This window comes from Aphelocoma coerulescens, chromosome 2 (genome assembly GCF_041296385.1).
Source record: "Aphelocoma coerulescens isolate FSJ_1873_10779 chromosome 2, UR_Acoe_1.0, whole genome shotgun sequence".
NCBI lineage: Eukaryota > Metazoa > Chordata > Aves > Passeriformes > Corvidae > Aphelocoma > Aphelocoma coerulescens.
This window is the reverse complement of record NC_091015.1, coordinates 144,233,157-144,257,323: the sequence shown is the minus strand read 5'-3', so window position 1 is coordinate 144,257,323 and position 24,167 is coordinate 144,233,157. Positions and strand designations below refer to the sequence as shown.

Here is a 24,167-nt window from a genome sequence, read left to right as displayed (position 1 = left end):
CTTAAAAAAAGTCCAGCTTCTAACAGTGACACAAGGATATGAATTAGGCATACTGGCAAACTATTGTGCATTTTCCTTATTCTCCAAAAGTAACATTCTGAGACTTTTTAAAAATAAAAACCCCAAACCTATGAACTAAGTAGAATCTCACCTTCACACAAATACAAACAAATGCTTTATAAGGTGCTAACCTAAAGCAAGGAAATTTTCCTGTTGTCCAGGCTGCCCTTGTGCCACTGGTCCATGGTACAACAGAAGGCCATCAACAACTTCAGTGATAAACTCTAAGGAGATGCGGCTCTCAAAGCAAGGCTGAAGAGGAGGGAACCAGGCATAACCATGGCCTCTGAAGCTGTGTTTTGTCTGCTGGCAGTCTGGTCCATGAAAATTTGCAGCACATTTGCATCTATTAAATAAAAAAATAAAAGCAAATATCCACCATGCAAACAGAAGATGCAAAAGTCTCTTCTGACAACAGGACTCTCCACTTTAAACACAGGACCCCATGTTCCCTAGGCCATCGTACAGGTAAAGCATTAGCAAAACTTCTGTCAAAAAATGTTTTGACTTGTTTGTACAAACACAATATAAATTTAGTCCAAATTATAATATGTCTATGCAAGGATATTCTGTGAATAAATGATGGACCTATTGTAATAAATAAAGCCCATGAAAACCTCTTATCTCTTCAGCATAAAAAATGAAAAACACGCTTTTTACTAGGCTTGGTTATCAGCTTGTTTGAAGACTTTATAATGCTGAGAGGAAAAGCAAAGGAATCACAGAATCCTAGAATGCCAGGCTGGAAGGGCCTCAAGTATAATTTGGTCCAACTTTTCTTGGCAAAAGAATGATCTAGACAAGATGGCCCAGAATCCTGTTAGTCAAACCTCAAGTGCCCATTGTTGGGTAAATCACCACCTCCCTGGGCAGATTAATACAATGGTTGATTATTCTCATTGGGAAAAAAATCTGCTTGTGTCCAATCAGGGTCTCCACAGGAAGGGTGTGGGAAGGTAATATCACCCAGAAAAAGTGAGGTGTGGCAGTCATAGACCTTGACATCTTCACTCTTATTGTAAGATACTTGCTAGCTTATTTCTCTTACACTATCAAACAATAGATGCTTGGCGTACTTTCCTTAATACTCTGTAGAAAAGAGTAGCCACAGTATGACAGTAACAGAACCTGCAAGTGGGAAACCAAAGGAACAACAGAAATGGGCAGAAAGACAGGAAGGGAAATCACCTGGGGTCTTATTTCTTAGTTTCTGTTTCCCATAGATTGCTAGTACCTACTGAGAGCAGAATGACAGGGGTAGGATGCAGGAAAAATATGACACACAAAGCTACTGAAAATGGAGCAGAAGCAAAGAAACCTCAGAGCTGAACAAATGATAGGTGGCAGAGTTTCTGGGAAGCAAAATTTCCCTGTCTGATTACACCTGCAGCAAGGTCAGACTGAGAACTTTAGCATGACAAGATCTCCTGCAGCTTCAGTCTGAGTCCTGTCACCCCTACCAAGGGTGCTATGAAGAGGCTGGCCAGTGTTTCTGCTTTCCTATGTTGGGATGATTATTTTTAAGCAAACATGCTGAAAACCACATTCTGGAAGAGGACCAGGCTAATTCTGAGCGAGTACAGTCCCATCTTTTTTTTATCTTTATACTATATTATCTACGAGATCTCATTTTTGGAGAAACACATGAGGCAAGAAATGTGGGGAAGAAGTTATTAACTGACTAAAGAGATGTGATTTGGATGTTTAACAGCATTAAAGCTTTGAAGGCAGGCTGCACAAACTAAGAGCATTTTGCAGGGTGGCATTAATGGGACTGGTGCAGCCTGGAATATTCCCAAGGTTTTCCTGGAGACTATGTTGAACATAAAATATATGTACCTGAAAATAGAGGTTCTTTTGCAAGACCTGTGTGTGAAGTATAACAAAACTTAGATCTGCCACATTGAGAAGCCATGCAATAATGGTTCCTGAAGCTTTGACTCATCCTCCTTGCAGACTGCACTACATGCATTTTGTTTGCACACCAGATGAAGCTTTACCAACCTGTAGCCAAAATCAGTATCCACACACGTGCCACCATTGAGACAAGGGATTGTCTGGTATGAGGAGCAGGAAAGATGAGGATTCTCCCGAGCAGCACAGCCACACACAGCATGACTCAGGACTGTCACAGACACCAGTGAAACGCTTCCAGCTGTGGTTATGGTTGGTACATGGTTCTGTTCATGCTTACTGATGCATCCGCTGCTGTGAGTGCAGTCTGCAGTCACACATTCATCAATGCCAATCTGGGTGATATTTATGTCCAGAATGCTTTCCAGCTGTGAAGAGCAATTAGTTGCATTCACCAGACTTTTCCACAAAGTTCACCAATGACAGCAATGAAAAGCCCAAGTCTTACTTCTTTTCAAAACTGGCTGCTGTGCCAATTCCTTCCAATGTCTACCTCACCCTATATCGCCAAAGGCAGCTCAATCTGGCATCTATTAGTGCCAAGGTGTAAGTCAATTACAGCTTGAATAAGCATTTTGAGAGCAAAAATACTGTCAATATTCATTAGAGACTGAGTGGATAAAGTTTTATCACTAATGCTTCTGATGAATTATTTACACAGCATCCGAACTATTTTTAATTTGAACTTCTGACTTAAAGATACTGGGAATTGTCATCAGATAGTGAAGAAACAGCTTTTCTGGCAAGGAGGAGTTGGTACAGCTCTGCATTAACGTTTCCAACAGAGCAAATAATTTAACTCTTCTCAATGTTTTGGGTTTTTTTGCAAGAGGGGAAGGAACTTTACTAAATTCAAAACACACATTTTCAACCTGGGTTTCTACTGAAGAGTGGCTCTTTTACTGCTTTGCTCTCTTCAGTTTAGAAACTTGAAATATTTGACTGGTTTGTGAGTTTTAACTAGAGAACCAAAAATTAAAACATTAAGGCATCATGTAGAAAGGCAACAGCCAAACACATTCTTTATACAGAGTTTTACAGTCTTTTCAACAGGAAAAATATGTTCACAGTCCTAAAAGCATGTTGTGTTTAGGTGACTTCATATGCATTTAGAGTCTGGCTTCCAAAACATTCCTGTTTGAAACTTCTAGTGTAAGTGCAAAAGGATTTTTTGATTTTACTGGTTAGAACTATCTATTTTCCTCACACATTACTCCCTCAATCTTTCTGATTGTTCACATTCACTAGGTAATGGGCATTACCTGAATAGACACAACACTGAGGTTTCATATACAGGATGGACACTTACCCATGCTCTAGAAGCTGCTACATTGCCATTAAGTTTTTCTGCTTTATAATAAGGTGGACCATAAACTGCAAACCAAACATCAATCCCTTGGGCTGGACTTGGGCTATTCAGTACACTGAAAATGTGAACATTTTCCAGTTGAACTGAAAGAATTTCTGAAAGCAGCTTCTTCATCTGGTAGTATTTACTTTGTTTTTCAGGGGATTGGGATATGAACTCCTCTGGTGTGGTACCTGTAACAGAAGTTGATAACCTGACACACATATTTCTTTCAACTGTTGTAGCAATAGAAGAGAGGAGCATCACAGCATAAATATTAAGGTTGGAGAAAATGGACTCATCTGCAAATTCAGGAGTATTTTCATTTTTAGGCTCTGAAATTTTCTGTGCTTGCTTCTGCTAAGCATGTGTGTTCTGAATCTATTTGACTTCTATTAGTTTCTGATTTTTTAAAAATTATTTTTTTAAAATCAGAAACATGCTTAAGAAGATTTTACTTTTTTCACAAAGGTTGAAAGAATTTGATGAATTTCGAGCAGACATTTGTTCGAATGAAAGTTTTCTTCTGAAATATAAGTTTCTGGGGTTTTTAAAAGTTGATGTAGAAATCAGACAAACTTTTTCTTGCTTTTTTTTCTCCATACATGTTCCTTCACATGCAGCATCAGAGGAACGTGCAAAGATGCATTTTCAAACACTTACCAAGAAAGGTATTAATTCTCCAACACATCTAAGAGCATTCTAAGCAGAATTATAAGTATCACAGCAGTAACATTAAAGACATAGACCATACTTGAGCACATTGCTTACCTTTTATTCGTACAGAACCAGCATTATGGAGGGCATCATCTTTGATATCCTTCACAATAACCTTTGCAGTCGAGATAACATCTGGCCAGACTCCATCAATGACTCTAACTCTTATGTTGTATGTTCCTGGTGGAGTTCCTTCTTTAATAGTCAGCAAACCTGAGTTATCATTAAGGATAAAGTACCTGTAATAAGAGTTAAGCCAAGGAACAAGCTATGAGAAGTTCAAAAGCTAAGTACTGAATTATCATCACTGATGGTTTTTCTGAACCACTTTCTACTTATCAAAGAAAGCAGATGTCTTCCCTCATGAAGGGACAGAGCAGAACAGAACTTTTTTACATTGCCCCCTGTTGGCTCCTAATGACTCTTCACCAGTATACCATGAAGGTTTCTTCCTGCTGCTATGCTGTATTAACTGTGTAGGAAGACTAAGGCTGCAATAGCCATAGCTTTGGAAACAGTGCAAACTCCTAGTGTAGATACATTCACTGAGAGTGACACCTCTGTCAAAACCTCTGAGTGGCACATGTACATCTCAGCCCCAGTCACAATCCAGACACTCCCAAGTCTACACATCCCGTATAAGTAAGGTCTTAAAACTAGTGGTGACATGGAAACACCAGGAGCTTGTATGGAGGAATCTGGAAGTTTGTGGGTATTATTTCTGTAGCGGCTCACTGATACAGATTATGGGTATGACTGTGAACAGGAATTTAGAATTCTGGCCCATGAGGCAATGGGAAGCATACTGGTTTGGCATGCAGTGTTATTTACTGTAGCCTCACACTCAGAAGGGCTTTTGGAGATCTACACACAGAAGTGTCTAACCAACAAAAGGCTTTTGCAGTCTTGTTTTCAAAAAAAAAGTCAGTGTAAATACTTGCTATGATTTTGTGTGTGGTCAATTTTCCCATAAAATTTACACAACTCCCATTTTTCTCTCCAAATACCTTGATGTTTTCCCTTCAAAATGGTAGATTTTGTGATCCCAGTCATCAGCATCAGGGGCACTGACCTGGCCCAGTACAGTTGTGGGAAGAATACCTAGAACAACATAGCACACAAGTGGCACAGTCAGACCTCTCACATGAACACAAACACGTACTGGTCTAAGCACATGTGTTGTAAGCCTAAGACCTCTACAAAAATAGTTGTGGTAGTCCTCCAGAGATGTGCACCACTTTGCAAATGCCACATGGTGCCTTGCTTATCAGATGTTTGCTGTTTGGCCACATAGATTTAATTCTACAGGTGACTGCAATGAAAAGCAATGGGAAGGAAAAAGAAAAGCCACCTTTGAAAATTTTCACTATTTTACCTGCATTATCCAACCAACTTACAATGTGGTTTAGACAGGGATTGGTGTTCGGCAGGATGAACAACCAAAATGCAGACTGGGTTATAAAGGGCAAAAACCAATAGCAATTACAGCAAGATAGAGAGGATGTCCAAAATACAGTAACCAGGCTTATTTTGAGTAAATGGTGGGACTTTGGGGTGAGATGGAAAGCAGCATGTATTCTGCTGGTTTTGCATCCTCTCAGCAAAACTCACAAATTAGTATTTCCTGGATCTACAAAACTTATTTCTGAAGGAAAGGTCCATAAGTATCTGAATTTATAAGTCTACTGTGTAAAGAATCAAGGATACATAAAGAGGATAAATGTGGGACTTCACCTTGTGACAAGAAATATCACAAACCCTGACAACTGAGGAACTGAATGCAAGGAGAGAAAACTGTGCCTCTCTGGCAACTGTGGCAACATTCACTGGGTACTTTGCAGGAGACAGTATACAGGATGCCCTGGTGTTTGATTCCCACAGTATATGAATATAGTATACAATGTGATAGTAGCCTTCCGATTCTGTCTCTCCTTTATATTTTAATTAATCAAAGATCTGAGGTCTTGAATAGTCCCTCCCAGGAGTTAACCAAAGTACCAATGATTTAAAAGATACAATGAAAATGGAATTCAGGCTTAATGAAAATGTTTGGTATTTAAGCTACAGGCAGAGTTTCTCAGCAAATAGAAACAATTCTATTCAATTTAACAATAAGCTGAACTTGACTAATCATGCAACAGGCAGAACATTTCAGTACAAATAAATGTGAACAGCATCTACTCAGAAGTAGTTCCTAGTGTGCCCACAACAAACAATCTGTTTAATGTGCTGTCAAAACCGTAGGACACAGAGCAGAGTAGAAGAGGAAGGAATGCCCTGAGCCAACATGGATGCAAGCATCCCAAAATCTTTTTAGCTGTATGGTTTATTTTGCTGTTGGGCTCATTATGGGGGGAAGCAGATCAAGAATCCTGCTGCCTGATTTCTAAAGCAAGAAGGGAAAGACGGCTGCTCTCACACTGCCTGCAGCCAGCATTCACAGAAAATTCCCCCATAACAGCATTTGTCAGCTGAAGATTTAGATGAATGTTTCAGCAGTTTACATATGAGTTCAGCTTAAGTGTATTCACTAAAACTCAATTCAGTCTGGAGATGGAAAAAGGTTTAAGGAGGAGAAAGAAGGTTCTCAGAATCATTACGAACTTCGGTAACTTTTTTTCCCCTGAAATGTTAATGCTGCTGAAAAACTGTATCTAAAACCAAGAGATCATTACTCAACTTTGATAGAAAGGTGACAAGAAAAGCAGCCAGTTATGCTCTTCTTCAAGGCTGACTCACTTTCTTCCACAAATCAAGTGGCCCAGAGTCCTGTGCCCCACATACCTACTGCTCTCTGTTGGGGTTTAAGCAAACTTCAGCAGCACCTTTACTAACAGCTTACGTGGAACAGGACAGAGTCCTCCTGTGAAACTCACAGCTGCCTCTTTTGACCTTATGTCACACTTGGAAGCAAACATCAGGGAGAGATTTACCATCGTAGCTGTAAATGAGACATTCCATGTAGCCAGCAGAATGTGGGTGGTCATTTTGGTCCCCGATGTTCACAGTCAGTGTGTTGGTAGAGCTCATGGGTGGGATCCCACTGTCTGTGATCAGGATGGGCAGGTAGAATGCCTTGTGCACTTCCCTGTCAAAGGTATGCAGTGCTGTGAGCATGGCACTTCCGTTGTGGAAGTCCTGCAAGCTGAAGCTGCTCAGGCTATCGAAATCACTGAGAAGGCGAAAGGAGAAAGGTGCTCCGTTCGCAGCAGTGTCTCGGTCCTTGGCGTACAGCAGTGTGGAGGTCTCATTCATTTGGACGACCTGTGGAGACGCTGTGTTTTCCCAGACCACTGGGTTGTAATTTGCCTCAAACTCTGGCCCATTGTCATTTACATCCTGCAGAGTCACTGAAACAGTGGCACTGCCAGTCAGAGGGGGCTGCCCCATATCAGTGGCAATGACAATGAGTTGGTACTGTGTCACTGTCTCATGATCCAGCAATCCTGCAACCATCAGCCACCCATCACTAGCCAAAGAGAACTGCCCACTTGGATCAGACTTGTTTAGCAGGTGGAACGAAAACCTTCCATTCAGGCCAGAGTCCAAGTCAACAGCAGAAACCTGAATAACTTTGGTGCCAACTGGTACATCCTCCCCCAGTGCAGCCACTTCATAGAACTGAGGATAGAAGACAGGAGCATGATCATTCGAGTCCTCCACATAGATCACACAGTGAGCGATGCTGAAGAAATCCACGTCCTCTGCTTTCACAGTCAAATTGAATACCCTCTCATGAGGCTTCTCAAAGTCAATCCGTTTGCGTAGTCGGATAAACCCGCAGTTGTTGACTTCATCTGTCTCTATGGAGAACTTGTGGTCATTGTCCCCATCAATGATGCTGAACGTCACCATGGCATTTTCTCCCTCATCTCTGTCCACAGCAGACACCACCACCACCTCAGTGTTAATACTTGCATTCTCAGACACAAATGCTGTGTAAATCCTTTGCAGGAAGACCGGAGCATGATCATTTACGTCAGTTACCAAAATAGTGGCGGTGCCTGTCCCAGTGAGCCCTCCTCCATCTCTGGCTTCAACCACCACTAAGTACTTGTCTTCCTTCTCCCGATCCAGGGACCCAAGCACCGTAGAGATGGTGCCACTAACTGAATCAATTGAGAACAAGTTCAAATTAATTTTGTTTTTGACGTTCTGAATGATGCTGTATGTTAGCACAGCATTTATACCAGCTTTTGGGTCATCAAGGTCCACTGCTGTCATTTCCATGATAGGAGTGTCAGCCGGAGAGTCCTCGGGGATGTGGCCTGTGAAGCAGCCGTCCGACACACAGAGGAAAAGGGGTGCATTGTCATTCACGTCCCTCACTTCTATGATCACATCTGCAAAGCCGGTCAGTCCCTCTCCGCCCTCATCCGTTGCAAGAACGAGAAAGCGCCACGTTGATCGCTTCTCACGGTCTAACCTTTCATGTGCGCTGATCTCACCTGTGTTCTCATTGATGCTGAATTCACTGCTGGCCCCCTGTCCGTGCAGGGAATAGATAATGGCATTTTGATCTGCCGCCTGGTCAGGATCTGTTGCAGAAACCTGGAACAAGGCACAGCAGGCAAGTGTTTATGTAAAAGAAAAGGGGAAATCACTGTTCTCTTACTGATGGCAGCTGATACAGTGCAGGCTAAATGAACAGCATGCATTTTAACAGCAAGTGTCTATTGGTTTGAGTCATTTAAGTACTCTTTCAATAAACATCATGCACAGCCTAGAGAAACAAAGAGGACGTTTTGACAGACTAATATATTCTACTTCCCAGTATACTTTGGAAAGAGGAAAAAACTGTAGGAAGAATCAAGTAAAATAATAACAGTCCTGCTGAGCAAATATTTCTTGTGAAATTCTTTGGAGCTGGAATACAAAGGCAAGCACAGGCTGATCATCTCTGAGTGAACAGAATGCTGTGAAAACAGGCCATACATCCAAGCTGATGATCAGCACAGGCCAGAGAGAAATTCCAGATACTGATTTGTATCCAGGGATTGTTTGGGAGATTGCTATTTGGGCCTACTGCTCTAACAACAAAACAATGAAGATGACTGAGCTGGAGTCAAAGAACAATCTCTGGTAATGTTTATTTGGTAGTATAAATTTAACCATTACATGCATGAAGTACACGTGCCAACCATTCTGTGCTTATACAGTTACTAAAAATGTGCCAAATCCTCTTTGTAAAGGAAAGTCATCACATTTTTCTATATTTAGAATCACATAATTTTAGAATCAGTTTGGAAAAGACCCTTAAGATCATCAAATCCAACTGTTATTTATGCTGGTCAAGAGAGCAAGTCCACCACGCAAAATTAGCAGGCTTGCTTTATTCTATTCTTTTTAGACAGTTGCTAGCTAAGTCCTAATACCAGCCCTCACCCACCCAAAATAAACTATTTTTTGGATTTGTGTGAATGGATGGGATTGAGCTGAACACAAAGCCAGGTTTTGTTCTGCTTCATGGAAACTGCTTTACCTTTAGGACAAGTACAGGCAGATCTGTGAGCTCCTCCAAGACACTGCCCTGGTATTCATTCTGAGTGAAGACTGGTGCTTCATCGTTCTTATTGACAACATCGATGATGATAAGAGTGTGGTTTTCCCATTTTCCATCAGAAGCTACAAGCCGGAGCTCATAATGTTGTTCTTGTTCATAATCCAGAGGCTGAGCAATGAAGACAGTTCCAGTCTCAGGTTCCACATCAAAAACCCCCTTCACATTTCCTGAAGTGATCTGATACCTTAGTTTGGCATTTGCACCTATAAGAGAAAGAAACAATTGTTGACTGTTCACTCTATGAATGCTCAATCCAGATATGCACAAGGGATATGTATCCAAGAGAAACCTTATTTTCCCAGACTGTTACAGTGTGTGTGTGTGAGGTAAAACACAGAAACATACACAGAATGATGTCATTTGAAGGGTTTGTGTATGGTAGATGGGAGGCTAGGTCAGCATTTATATTTACAAGTATAATTTACAGACATGGACAAGGGCCTGTTGATTAATAATGGAGGAATTGTGTGCCTCGAAATTACTGAGCATTCATTTGCCAGTAATAAAAAAGCGACATATAATGAAAATACTAGAAGCTATTTTACTCAATGTTTCCTAAGCCTCTCATTTCAAATGCCAATATTCCTTAACTTCTTTTAAACCACTGGGTGGTGCTAAAATATAACAGATGTCCTCTATTTTGAGCAAGAATTAATCTCAGAACATTCCACCTGCACAACAGCAGTTGTTTGATTGCTGCAAAACTTTTAGGAACAACAACAAATAGTTTAGTGCTCCCTGTTTACTTATTTGGAAAGCTAAAAAATACATGACATTGCATTCCAGTATACAAAGTCATTTCCCAAATTAAATAGGTGAACTGCTAGGAGTAAAAAGAACATTCAGCTTTTTAAGCTGTGAGTCAGCTGTAGATGAGAAGACTAGATCAACTTGGACAGCTAGAAAGTGAAAAGACTGTGCTCAACATTAGTGCTTGGAAGGACTTGAGTGCCTTTGCAGCAAGAGTTTGAGCATCACTTGCTAGTAGCTTTTGTCAAATTCTCCCAAGTGCAGCAGCTGGTTTCAAATGGCCTCTTTACACCTCCCTCATGGGCACGAAGAGGCACAGGCATTGCAGCACTGCCACTGAAAGGAATGGCCAGCTCTCACCTGCTCCCAGCAACACGTCCCTCTGGTTCTCATCTGGGCTCTGTCACCAGCTTGCCTTCTTTTATTCAATAGGTTTGTTTCTCTTGAGCAAGTTGAGCTGGACCAGCTCACAAAAGTAGCAAAAAAGCAAAGACAGGGACTGACTGGTGGTACTTGCTGTTGGACTGGCTCAGCCCATCTGGTCTCACCACACTGTAGGGGCAGCTTCACACCATCAGAGCCAGTGTCAGTGTGAGGCCAACAGAAGGTCTGACTTTCCCTTTCTTCCTGATTTTATTTCTGGCCATGTCATCCCACATTTTTCACTGTTTGTCAGATTCTTACACAAGCATATTCAACCCACTAACCCACCAAAAAGCACACTTTTGATTTTTTTACAATAGCAGTGACTCCTAGGGAGATGTAGAAAGCACAGGAGTCAGCAAAAAGCAAGCATGTGCTCAGGAAAGAGTGAGTGTGAAGTTACATCAGTGTTGTGATTCCAGGTGGTTTCATTCTGCCCCAAAGAGATTCCCAACTATCTTAACCTTTGCACTACAGACCTGAGCACCTAACTAAAGAAAATGTTCACATGTACCCAAAACTTCTCTCCTCACTTTCAAATGCTTGAAATGTGTAATTGTCTCCTGAGTGCAGAGAATTATTTGTCCATGAAAGAAGTAGCCCTACACACAAGCACATGTTAATACTAAAAGGACTTTAAAAGACATGCAGGGTCCACTCACCCTCATCTTGATCATCTGCTGTTGCTGTCACAACAGGACTTCCAACATCCCTGTCCTCGTCTATGCTGACCTCATACACTGACCGAGGAAATGCCGGAGAGTTGTCATTGACATCACTGACAAAAATCCTTATGTAGGCTGTGTCTAAGAAGGAGATGCAGGAGGAACATGCAGAGTAGAAATGGCAGAGGTGGAATACCTTGTATTATTCCAAACAGCTCACATACCTGCCAAGCCTATGAAAGTTAAAGAGCCCAATATAGAATTCCTTCTTAGTTTTACCTGTGTTGGTTTGCCCATGAACACCAGGTCTAGCAGATTCTGATGAGTCCTGAGACTGAACTTCAATCAAGTAAGAGGCTCTTTTCTCTCTGTCAAAAGATGCCTGGGTGAAAATAATTCCTGTCTCAGGTTCAATGGTGAAGAACTGGTAATCCTTGTTAGCATCTTTCAGTATTAAGTAGTGAACCTAGAAAGGAAATAGTTAAAAGAGGTTACCTTTTAAATTTTCATTTGTATGTCCAAGTGTTGTGACCTGCCCCTTCCTCAGTAGCCTTCTGGTTCTGTCTGCAAAGTAGCAACACTCTAAGGGAAGACAGATCATCTGAACATAATTTTTCTAAGTATTTTGTTCATTTTGATATTAAAAGTGCAGAATTCTCAAACAGGAGAACAACACCACCAGTGATATCAAGGCACATCAAGCCCAACAGTGGTCTTTTATCTTATCTCCAACAGTGGCCAGTAGGAGCACTTAAGAAAGATCATGAATAACAGGAGAGAAAATGTATGGACTGGCATTTTCCCTGGTGTCTCCTCAGCTTCTAGTAACCCACTGTGCTTCTGATCACCAAAAACAAAAACAACAACAAAAACAAACAAACAAACAAAGCTAATAATTTGGGTCCTGTTCAACATGACTGAATAAATGAAAACCTCCACCCACCAATGAAAGCTATTCACATTTTTCCCTTTAATAATTTTCCCTTCGTTCTCTGAAAAAAACCCCATTTCCATCCCCACCCCCAAGTCATGCCACAAGCACCACCAGCCTGTTCTACCACACAGGTGGCTCGTCAGAAGCTGCAAAATGACAGTTCCAGAACAGCAGATCTCCACTAGGCTAGAGCTTATTCACAGAAGAGCTAGTAGGATTTTTAGAAATAGCTCAGGAAAATGCAAAGAAAATGAGTCATTTCTGTCAGAATTCTGCTTTTTCCTAGGGTTGGGTCATTATTACTATGATGGTCAAATGTTGGTTAGACCAATGATGGTTAGACCATATTTAAATGGCTGTTAATAACTGACAATAATCACTGATGGTCAATTAAAAACTGAGTTGAAGAGGCAAGAGTTTGGAAACATGTTCTGCAGCCACATCCACTTGTCTTGTCATGGGAGCAACCCTGAGAATCATGCAGCAGTGCTTTGCCGTGGTTGCTGGATCAGGATGAGCTGCCATGATGCAGGACCCTGAGATCAAGAGCAGCATCTTCTCTGCCTGCATCCTGTGTTATGCACATCAGGCCTAAGATAGACAAATGCTTGACAAGTGCTGTGAGAAGTGCTGGTGGCTCATTACCCTGCCATCTGCTGACTGCACATTCTCACTAACTACAATACTACAACTTGAGTATTGTGAGGAAAAGAATTGGACATAAGGTCAAACCTCTCCATGTAGGCCGGAATCCAAGTCCATAGCTAACACCTGAACCACTGACGTGCCAACATCAGCTCCTTCTGGCACGGACACCTCATAGTTAGAAGACATGAAGAATGGAACATTATCATTGACATCTGAAAAAGGAGGTGATGAGGATCATGGTAAGAAAAAATTTGAAGACTTTTTTGTCTACTGTGGGGCTGCCCCCCCCCCCCCCAGTTGTATTTTGCTTGGAGGAAGAACTTACATTGTTTATAGCAATAAGCAATTCTGCTTTGAGTTTTCCCATTCTCGGGGTAGCAGTCAGGAGGCATTTTATAGACACTGGGAGACAGTGGCCTAATCTCAACTGAGATACTGGCTAATGATTTGACCAGAGAGATACTTAGTCCATGAATGCCAGGACCAGGAAGGCTTTCATCCACAGCTAAGTTACTCAAAAAGGATTTTTCCTTGTGAGCAGAATAAAGTTTCTGCCAAATTCTAATACCAGTAACTGCACTATAGGAAAAACCTTTGGGGACAGGGTCCATAACCTCCAACAAGGCTCAGACCCTGCTTTACAGCCTGAAGGGGTTTTGCATTGGTGGATTGTGAAAGACAGGACAGTGCTGTGATAAAGTGAACGAAGAAAGTTGGATTCCCTTTCAAATTACTACTCTATTCTCATTTCCACAGTGGCGGGCAAGACAAATTTTTTTGCTGGAGACTTCACTTACTCATATTTTCATCTGAATGTCTGCCCAGCAAAAGTAACTCCACTAATCCTGCAAAAAGCAGGGATTAATATCAGATTTATAGTTTTATATGGATCTACAGGAACAGAACCTTATGAAAACATCCTATGATAAGGAGGGTTGGATCAAATTTTTGAAAATTGCACCTATCATAAGGACCCTTTCATTTCTATAGTTTAAACCTCAGTGTGAAGTGGAAAATTCTGAATGTAACAAAAACCCTGAACAGATATCCAACACAAACCCAGCCTATCTGGGCTGTTTCTCTTTCTATAGCACAGACTATTTCCAGTAATACTCATCTCCTTTCAATAACTCGGGAACATTTACTATATTTCTCTTCCTTTAGAAAGAAAATCTTTCTAATTACCTTTACAGAACCAGGCACTACTGCTGCCTAAGCATTCAGACAGTACATTTTGCACTATCACATCTCCACATTTGATAGTCGTACTTAGGAATTGTCTCAGACCTTTTTAATGACTGCACAACTTTTTACAGTATAGAAGTGTATGAAGCATTCTGAGGTGGCTTGGCATTTAATGGATGTTATCTTAATTCATGGCATTATACTAAAAGTAACAAGAATATTGTTCTGAATGGCAGCAAAGCTTACCTGTTACATTCACACAAACAGTGGCAAAGGAAGCTAAAGGAGTCATTGCTACGTTTTGTGCCCGGACTGTCAGGGTGAAAAACTTAGTTGTCTCAAAGTCAAGTGGTTCAGCGACTAGAAGAGAAGCAGATCCATCAGCTCTGTTTGGCTTCAGATAGAAACGAACTGGCATGTTAGTCTCTGGAACTTGACCCTCCTCCAGATTATACGTAACCCTGGGATCACCAAGAGGGGATGTGGCTTTGATGGTCTGAAGAAGAAAAGAGCCACCACATATATTCATGAAGCTCGGGGCTGCAAGTGTTACGTGTTGAGTTTGATGGCAGAAACATGCACACATGTATGCTCTCCAAGAACATACATGCCTGTACGACTGGGGTAACAGACAAAATAGGAACAGTTTACAGAGCTGAGTTTTATTTTACAATATCTAGGTTTGATGCTACCTGCCTGTAAATGTGCCAAGCCAGAACTGCAGCACAGCTAAAGGAAATCCCTTCTCTCTCCTCCTTCCAAAGCAAAACTGATCCATAAGGAGACCATTTCTCCACTGAGTTGTACATTTTACCCAGAAAGTTACAGAAAATAAAAACAAACCCTAAATTGTTTGCAAGTGTTCAAATATTACATGCAGGAGGAGAAAGGCAGGAATTATGTGGCAATACATGGAAGGCACTGTCTTTAAGTCTGTATGGGTTAAAAAGGAATTGGTTTGAGTTGGAAGAGCCCAAAGCAAACTATATCACTCCATGTTCCCATACTAAACTGAGAAAAGCTGTAAGAAAAACACAAACAGGTAGCACAGCCCACTGAGGATGGAGGAGTGAGGAGCTGGCTCTTGGTGGGAACACTCAAGGATTTCCCAATCTGGCAGTGCACAAGTCTTGCTCCTGTGGAAGCATACCTTGAGGGCCATTCATGTAAGAATTCACTGGGAAAACTGCTGCCAGCTGAAATGCCAGCCTATTCTGTGGCAGGCACTCCTGACAAACTCAGCAGTGAAGGCTCACAAGGAACAGTGCAACACAGTAAGGCTGCAGAGCGGGCATCCGTGTACTTCTGGCTTAGAGACAGAGCACAACAGAGGAACAAGTGGAAATGAAGAGGGAGGGAAGTAATCACGCTTCTAACATACCACAATCTTGGTGTCACGAATGGTGTTTTCGGGGATGGTTACCCAGTATGTGCTCTGCTCCCACCGGGGTGGCTGGCTCAGTGCACTAGTGACAGTCACCGTCAGCTCCACGGTGCTGCTTCTGTTCCCGCCATCTCTCGCCACAATATAGCAGCTAATGCGCATTGTCTACGAAACAAACATAGAGGATGCTTGAAAACCATTTTGTACAAACCACGAGATTGCAGTTAATGGGTTAGAGGGGTTGGATGTTGCTCTGTTCCAAGCAGAGCCTCACATTACCTGGGGTAGCGGGCAATTCACATACACCCAGCCTGTGCTGGGGTTGATCTGGAAGTATTCCAGTTGATGCTCTAACATTGAGTATGTGACAGCAGCATTCACACCCTGGTCACTGTCGTGAGCTGCAACTCTGAGGAAGCTCGTCCCCACTGGAGTGTCTTCACTAAGGAAGTCTTTGAAAAGACAAAGGTATTATCAGCAGGTCTGCTCTGATTTATCAGGCTGTATGTGTAAAGAAACACCCCTGTAAAACATCATTGTTCCCTTCACGGGAGATTAAACATTTCTGTACTGAGACAAGTTATAAAGTATTGCCACCAACAGTGTCTATAGTCCTCTTTTAGCTTCCCCTTCCCTCGCCCCTGCCATGCTGGGTTGTTAAGTGAGCTGCTGGCGATGCAGATTTACTGACGCTGCTGCTGCCAGCACTTGTGCCTCTCCATGGTGGTGCTGGCAAACCCCACAGCTGCTCACATGCCCACTGCTTTGGATCACAGCCCAGCCTGCTGATGATAAAAGCAGGTTGGCATCAAAGGGAATTCTGTGTGAATTGAATTAATCTTGAATATGAGTAGTGCCAGCAGCACTGCCAGCGGGAGGCACTAGGTAATTGCAAAGCATAAAGACTCAGGTCACAGTGAAGATGCCTCCAACACCCCAGTGTTCTGGAGAAGCTATCCAGAGCAAGGGCAATGATAATTTTATGTATATCCCTTTCCTTAGGTTTCACTCCCTGTTCCCAGATATACATCTGTGACAGAGGTCGTGTCTTTCTGCCCATAGTTCTAGACAGACCAATCCTTCTTTGAACCTGCTTGGATAATTGTGATCTAAAAATCTGTTGGCAGAGTCAGGCATTTGAAGAGCCTACTGCACAGAAGAGTAATAAATTTGGTCTTCCTAAAGCCTGGTTTCTGGAAGGGACACCAAGAAAATGAGGGGAAATCATGAGCAGTCATTTCCTGCTCCCCTTCACTCTGCAAGGCACAGCTCTGTATGAAGCTATCGCATCCCTGTCAGCTGCCTTTCTTCCACACTCATCTTTACATTGCACTTATTTTTGGCCCAGCTCTTCCCTCTATCCTCAGCCATCCAGTCCCAACTCCTCTTCCAAGTAGCTATGTGTGCTTGCCTGATTGTATTTTTGAGCTGTTTCCTTGCACTAAGGCTCCATCAGCTCAGTGTATTAAAATGGCCTTGACAGTGGGAAGGCTGTTGCAGTTGGGTTTAGGCATTCCAGTCAGTCTATTAATTCATGTCTTGTTCAGAAACTATTTCAAATCCTTGATCTCCCTTGTATGTATCTCCTTTAGCATTTTTGAGGTAGGATAATCAGAACTGCATACTACCTATGGAGTGGTCATGTTTTCTGATTTAGTCTTCTCCCTTAATGTCTACAGTCTGTAGCAGTGGAGCAGTACAACTTTAAACCACAACAACCACTTGCTCCATGAACAATAACTTGAGATTTAATTGGCTTCACTCATCCCTGTGTCATTTAATTGTCCAGGATGTCTTTGGTGTTTCAGTAACAGACAAAGCTAATCTCAAAAGAGATTTACCAGCACTAAGACAGATTAATGAAAATTGAATTAATAGCTAAAACCACTGTACAATACCCCTTTTTTGTGATTATGCATTTTGTGTGTATTTATGCTGCCTTTAGCAGTCAAATTCTGTTACATTGCATTGTAAGAAAAAACCAGGGAAGGGCTGTACTCTCTCATTTCGTGTGCTTTTCTTGCTGCTGACACAACATTAACATTTACTGCACTATCCCTACTACAAGGAGTTAAGCATTTCTTTAATGTCTGTTTTGCAGGCAGATGATAAGATGCATGGCTAAATCAGGGATTTGACCAACATCCTAGTGCTGAGAGTAAAGAACCAGCAGTTTCCAGGATGAATAGAAACCTATAACTAATGGCATTTGATCTTCATCTGGGGAAGAAGCTATTTTTAGTTCTGTGACGTTCAAGCATTGATTACTTATGTAGAGATGCTGGGAAAGTGCTAGGCATAACGTGACCTCATTATCTGCAGTTTTGCCATCTCAAAGAGCTGCCTCTGTTTCAGAACTCTTGCTGGTACCCTGTGTTCATGAAAAAAGAAAAAAATCTGCCTGTTCCTCAGAAGTGCTGAAGCCACCACAATTACAAATGCAACCTCTCAGCTTCACAGCTTTTGAAAAACAAAAATCCTGGGCAGTTTCACCTGAAGGACATGTGTGATGGTAGAATAGAAAGGTTCATCTTTGCACAAACATTACCTCGGATTTGTCTGCTCTGCTCAAAAATATTTCTCTCCAGAGGGATCATTTCTACTCAGTTTCTCAGTGCTGCTTTGGCCAGGTTTGCAGAAGATACTGGTAGGATTGTAGAAAGGACTATTCCAAATCTACACATTTTAACCAACTTGGCACTTAGAGTTAGTCACTACAAGATACTTTAAAAGGTGCAACACAATTTTCTTTCTGTCCTTGGGCATAATTCTGAAGTGTGGATGTATTTTTAGCCTATTTCCCAGCAGCTCACCTCTTGTTAAAGTCCTAAAATATAAACATCCAACATATTTTTAAATCCTTCTAAAGTGCTAGCCTCTGTGATGTTAAAGACGATTTACTTATAAGTCACCTTCATTTTAATAAGGCATTGTTCACTGCTTTGCCCTGCATGACATTTCCACACAACTGGCAGAAAACTCCAAAATGAAATTGTTGGCAGATGCATCAGCAACAATTTTTTTTTCAATTTTCAGGCAATTATGCAGGAAGGACCTGCTCCAGTCCAACAATTAGAGATTATGCTCATGACTTGTGGATTACATTAAATGTAGAGTCCAAGTGGAACGAAATGCAGGATTCTACTGGAGAAGCATTAAATCAAATTAAACAAAAGACTGATATAAAGCATATCATGTGGGGATGAAAAAGGGAATGTCACCAGGGCAAATGGGAAAAGCTAGCTCAGCAGGACAGATACAGCAGGCATTGGCTCCCAGCCAAAGGCAGCCTAGAAACCAAGGATTTTGTGCTGTTTGACAAGACATAAATGCCACTTCAGTCTATTCAAACAGAGGTGCTGTGCTACAGAGACACAGATGACAATTGTACTTTTAGTCAGGGTTGATGAATTCCCAGCTAGGATGTCATGTTTTGTTTTGGGACATCAAATAAAAATTCAGTGTGGAAAAAAGCTGGGCAGAGAAAACTGCAAAGACAAGGGATCAGATTGGCCTCATCTGTAGGAGTGAAAGATGTCAATGTTTTTAAGAGAACTGCAATGACTAAAGAGGACTGGTTAATTCTGCACATTTCCCCTGATGATGAGTTAAACAGTAATTGGCTTAGTGGGCAAAAAAGGAAGATTGGTCACCTAAAAAACTGACCATTGTTCCAAGGAATAACCTTCTAACCAGGTTCACGTGTCAGTACTGGGACAGGCAGTTAAGTAGCACTCACACTGATAGCGACTGTTCTCAAACTTGGGATCGTTGTCGTTGACGTCGGCGATGAGGACGGTGACCTGGCACACGCCGATCAGCGGCTCCTGCGCCTGGTCAGTGGCAGTAACAGACAGCGTGTATTCCCTCTGCTGCTCCCGGTCGAAAGGCTGCGTGGTGGTGATGACTCCTGGAAACACAGACACCTCCTGTTCTGCATGTCACAGCCTCAGGACTGAATTTGCAGAGAGGAATCTGCACATCTCCTGCGCAAAAGGAAGCTCTGACCGCATGCTACACAACCATCAAGGCTGGTCCTCACCGCCCCTGCAATGCATGTCTTGGACTAGACCAACTCCAGGTCTCCCGTCTCTCCTCTCCTCACATGTCACATGCTGCTTTTTTCCTGCTGCCCTGATAAGAAGTTCAGTCTGAGTACCTTGCTATCTCATCGCTTATGGAGCACAGAAGGACTTTCTCCTTCTTATTGAAGGGCCTCTCTAGGTTTACTCCAGTGGTATTCCAAGTAACTGAATGAGCTTGTTATTACTTTGAGGAAGAGTGACACCACAGAAGACACCAGTGATGTGACCAAAGTAACTTCTACTATAGGAGATGGAGGTTGCCTCATTCAATAGATTAAAATTGGGTAAAAACTTATAGTGGATAAATCAAACAATTTTCTCCAAATCTTTGGGTTTTCCTCCGTACTAATCAAGTCTCTCCCTGCCTCAGCTATTTTCTTCTGGTTAGCAGATTTCAAACTGGCCTTCTTGAGGCCACTTCTAGACCTATTTCTCTACTATGCTCAGAGTTCGTCAGCTCTGTTGTAGTCCCTTCCAGTCTCCTGCACAGTCCCAGACACAGCAATATCCCATTTTCCTGTTTTGACTATAGAAACATCAACAACTATATAACATCTTAATTTGAAATAAATCATACATGAAGACATCTTTCCCCTATTCTGGTATGAGGGTTTTGCCTGCAGTGCACTGGATCTCCTATTTGTGCATGAGATGAGAAATAAACTGCGGCCACATTGTAGGGAAGAATAAACTTAACTTGTAAAAATCACACTTTCTGCTCTGCATTTTTATAGCTTCCCTTGATCCAAATAGGAAGGTAAGTGATACAGAACACAATTTTATCTTCTTATTGTACTGGGGTTCGTTTCTCTGTTTAATTTGCATTTGGGGCCCCCAGTATAAGGATATGGATCTGTTGGAGTGAATCCAGAGGAGGGATATGAAGGTGATAGAGGGTTGAAACACCTCTCCTGTGAAGACAGACTGAGTTGGGATTTTTCAGCCTGGAGAAGAGGAAGTTCCAGGGAGACCTCACAGCACCTTCCAGTACCTAAAGGCGGCCTACACAAGAGCTGCAGAGAGTCTGTAGGCATGTAGCTATAGGACAAGAGGTAATGGCTTTAAACGGAGGGACAACAGCTTTAGATCAGGAAGAAACTCTTTACTGTGAGGGTGGTAAGACACTGCTCAACACAAGTTGCCCAGGGAAGCTGGGGATGCCCCATCCCTGGAAGTGCTCAAGGCCAGGTTGGATGGGGCATTGAGCAGCCTGGTCTAGTGGAGGTGTCCCTGCCCACAGCAGGGCTGTTTGAACTACATGATGTTTCAGGTCTCTTCCAACCCAAACCATTCTATTGCTTCTATGACCTGAATCACTACAACCTTCATTTATTCTAACCTATGTGTATGGCTATCTACATACCCTGAGCATTTTCCAGTGTTTATTCTATAAACTGTCACAGCTAAACCTGCAGTTACATTGTTAAAGCATGAGCCCACATGGACACACTGATACAGCAGCATTTTCATTACAATACAATGTCATTGTCATTTTTCCTCAGTAATCTGAAGCTACTGACCTGTGTCTGGGTCAATGCTGAAGCCTAGGGAAGCTCCGTCTCGGTGCATGAGCCCATACTTCACCTCTCCATTGATGCCGAGGTCTGCATCATAGGCTTCTACCTGTAGCACGTGCGTGCCTGGAGGCTGATTCTCCAGAACCCAGGTGCTGTCACTGTAGTAAGCGCACTAAAAATACACCCAAACATCCAACCCTAAATATCACACAGAGTCACGTGAATTTGCAGCGTCAATAGTGTCAATATTTTTTCCAGCAGGTCTGAGAAAAGCTTGTAAGAAAATCACTACTATTACTTATGCACACAAAGAAATCAATCTCTATGGGAGAGGAAGGAAAAAGGAGAATGAAGACTTTACACTTCCCATATGGAGAAAGCTGACTACTGTCCACTTACAAGTTCATTCTGCTCTGCACACACAGACCCTTCAGCCCGCCAGCAATCACCAGTAGCTATGGAGACTCTATAACCCCAGTTACAGCCTAGATGGGAAAAGAATATCTGCAGAAAGACATCAAGAATATCTGCAGAAAGACATCTTACCTCTCTAAAGACAGGCTTGTTGTTATTAACGTCGTTAACTCCTACAATAACCTCAGCAAAACTGCTGAGAGGAGTGGGTCCCCCCGAGGCATTGTCATCTATGGCAGTGACATTCAGGGTGTACTGTGGCCCTTTCAGGCTGGGCGGTGGGTTTCTGCGGAGTTTGATGATACCTGAATTTGGAAGCATAAAGTGTCATGTTAATTTACTGTGTAAACCACAACATCAACTGAGCATCACATTTCTCTGTCACTGTATTGCTGGCTCAGTTGGTATTTTGGTTGCAAAGCACAGGAATCTGACATCTTAGTCTGCACAGCCTTGGATCAGGATCCCAAGTTGTGGCTGATAGTTGAAGAACAACCATCATATCAAAGAACTAATCCTCACTGATACAAAGCACCCCCGTTTGCAGATTATATAGATATGGTGCTTTCTTATGGTTGTTGACATACAAGTGGAGCAGAGTCAGTAGAGATTAGACAGTGAATAACTGTGTTCTAAAACCTTACCTTTCTGGCTATCCAGCTCAAAGTTGCCCTCCTCATTGCCTCCTGTAATCAGATACAGTAGCCCATCTCCGTCAGGGTCCTCTGCCCGAACAGTAGCCACCAAGGTGCTGGGACCAGCATCTTCCGAAAGGAAAGTCCTGTAGCTGATGGACATAAGGGAGCAATGGCAGCATACAAAGTACCAGAATAACCATCACTGTGTTAACCATCAGGCAAGATTATGAATTCATTATGGATGTTTTTGTTTTAAAGCTTTGGGCATGCAACCATGGAATCTTCCATTGGTTTAAGACAGGACTTTAGTCTTCTTTGTTCAGCATAGGGTACTTATTTTAGGATTGTAATGCTGTACTTTTGGTACGCATAATTTCAAAGGATCTTTTGGAGGATAACAATATGCACCATACTACATTGTACTGTAAAACAGGATCATATATCTCCTAAAGTTGAGAAAAAGGACTAGTATCTGCCAAGCAGTGTTTCTTATGTCCCTATATATTAATGGAAAGCATCAGATACTACAGAAGTGAATGTAAAAAAGTATTTAATTTTGTAAATAAATATATGTATGTTTTGTATTTAAAACATGTTCATACTTCAAAATTCTGCAAAGAATAGAAACTGTATTGATCAGGGACAGGAAAGAAAAAAGGCATCTTAAACAAGCAGGGGCTCCTGAAATTAGCTTACAATTCAATCTGTTGATGCTAAAATTAAGTTTTAGTGTTTGCTAATTACCATATTTATCTGTCATCTATTTATACACGGATAATCACTTTGAGACCTAGGAGTCAATGCGGTCAAAATCATCCTCTGTACAGACAGGTCTTTGATTCATTCTGTTCTCTCTCTATAAATATGAAGTCAATACACTGGTATCACAACTGATTTTTTTTAATATACAAACTAGAAATGAAAGTTGAACTCCGAAAGCCTTTCTGTACAGAAATTACCCTTCAATTTCACTGGTACTTACAGTCACACTAAACAAGTGACCATTTAGCCAAGTGCTAGTAAGGTTACACGTATGAACAGCATCTTTTAAAACCAAAGCAGGTGTTCAAGGTGCCTTACACGGGCTGGGAGAAGACAGGAGCCTCGTCATTGACGTTGGCCATTCGGATGCGCACAGACGCCGTCCCTGTCCGAGGGGGATGTCCTTTATCGACAGCTATCACCACAAACTCGTACATATGGTTTGCTCGCTCAAAGTTCAGCCTCTGGTTAGAATTGATGACCCCGTGACGCGTGATGGAAAAATCAGTGCTCTGGATGAAGTAAGAGATCTCAGAGTTGGAGCCAGAGTCACAGTCTGTTGCAAGCACTATTAGAGAACACATTTAACAGAACAGTCATACTGCAAAGGAGGTTTGATTATGTTGTTTCCTAACAAGTCAACTCTAGTTTTTTGTTAGTTTTTGAGAACAGGCATCACCTAAATCGGTTTCATCCATAAAAGTTTTTTTGTTTTTTTTTTTTGTGGTTAGAGTCTGGGAACTTAGCAGGAGGCTGGGAGTGAAAAATCAAAACAACTCCTCTCTGCTCCAACCCAGCCTGAGTGATCGCAACCAGGTGAATTTGCAAGAGAGCTGTGATCCCAATACTGCACAAAATGCTTTGTACAAATAACACTCAACACTGGTAATTAGCACACAATTAGTATGCACATTGGTTGAACGTTATCAGTCATAAACTGGTTCCTCACTCTTTCCAGGAATGCCATGTTCAAATTTAATTAGCTCCCAGCAAGTTATATACTTTTTAATTACCTGGTGCTTCAAGGTACAAAGAGTGATCAAACATTCTTTCCCAGTAAGAGTTTATTCAGTATGTTGCGTGTCCCATCTGCTCAGAAGCAGCAAACCTGTACAACAAAGACCTGGAGCTCACAGCATAGCATCAAAAGTGATTTTTAA

The 24,167-nt window shown here is 41.9% G+C and overlaps 1 protein-coding gene across 1 annotated transcript in view; it reads right to left on the bottom strand.

Annotated features, from left to right (window-relative positions):
* LOC138105340 (neural-cadherin-like) overlaps positions 1-24,167 on the bottom strand; it is a 56,052-nt gene that overhangs the window by 11,342 nt on the left and 20,543 nt on the right. Inside the window, exons 6-23 of the mRNA XM_069005159.1 lie at positions 23,326-23,575; positions 22,252-22,394; positions 21,740-21,912; positions 21,197-21,365; positions 19,331-19,501; positions 15,871-16,043; positions 15,589-15,756; positions 14,454-14,703; positions 13,107-13,234; positions 11,720-11,906; positions 11,438-11,581; positions 9,522-9,805; positions 6,973-8,590; positions 5,047-5,140; positions 4,094-4,278; positions 3,284-3,516; positions 2,065-2,342; positions 192-406 (exon numbers count right to left, since the gene is read on the bottom strand). Coding sequence (XP_068861260.1) covers positions 192-406; positions 2,065-2,342; positions 3,284-3,516; positions 4,094-4,278; positions 5,047-5,140; positions 6,973-8,590; positions 9,522-9,805; positions 11,438-11,581; positions 11,720-11,906; positions 13,107-13,234; positions 14,454-14,703; positions 15,589-15,756; positions 15,871-16,043; positions 19,331-19,501; positions 21,197-21,365; positions 21,740-21,912; positions 22,252-22,394; positions 23,326-23,575 — 4,863 coding nt within the window. The remainder of the gene's footprint in view (positions 1-191; positions 407-2,064; positions 2,343-3,283; positions 3,517-4,093; positions 4,279-5,046; positions 5,141-6,972; positions 8,591-9,521; positions 9,806-11,437; positions 11,582-11,719; positions 11,907-13,106; positions 13,235-14,453; positions 14,704-15,588; positions 15,757-15,870; positions 16,044-19,330; positions 19,502-21,196; positions 21,366-21,739; positions 21,913-22,251; positions 22,395-23,325; positions 23,576-24,167) is intronic.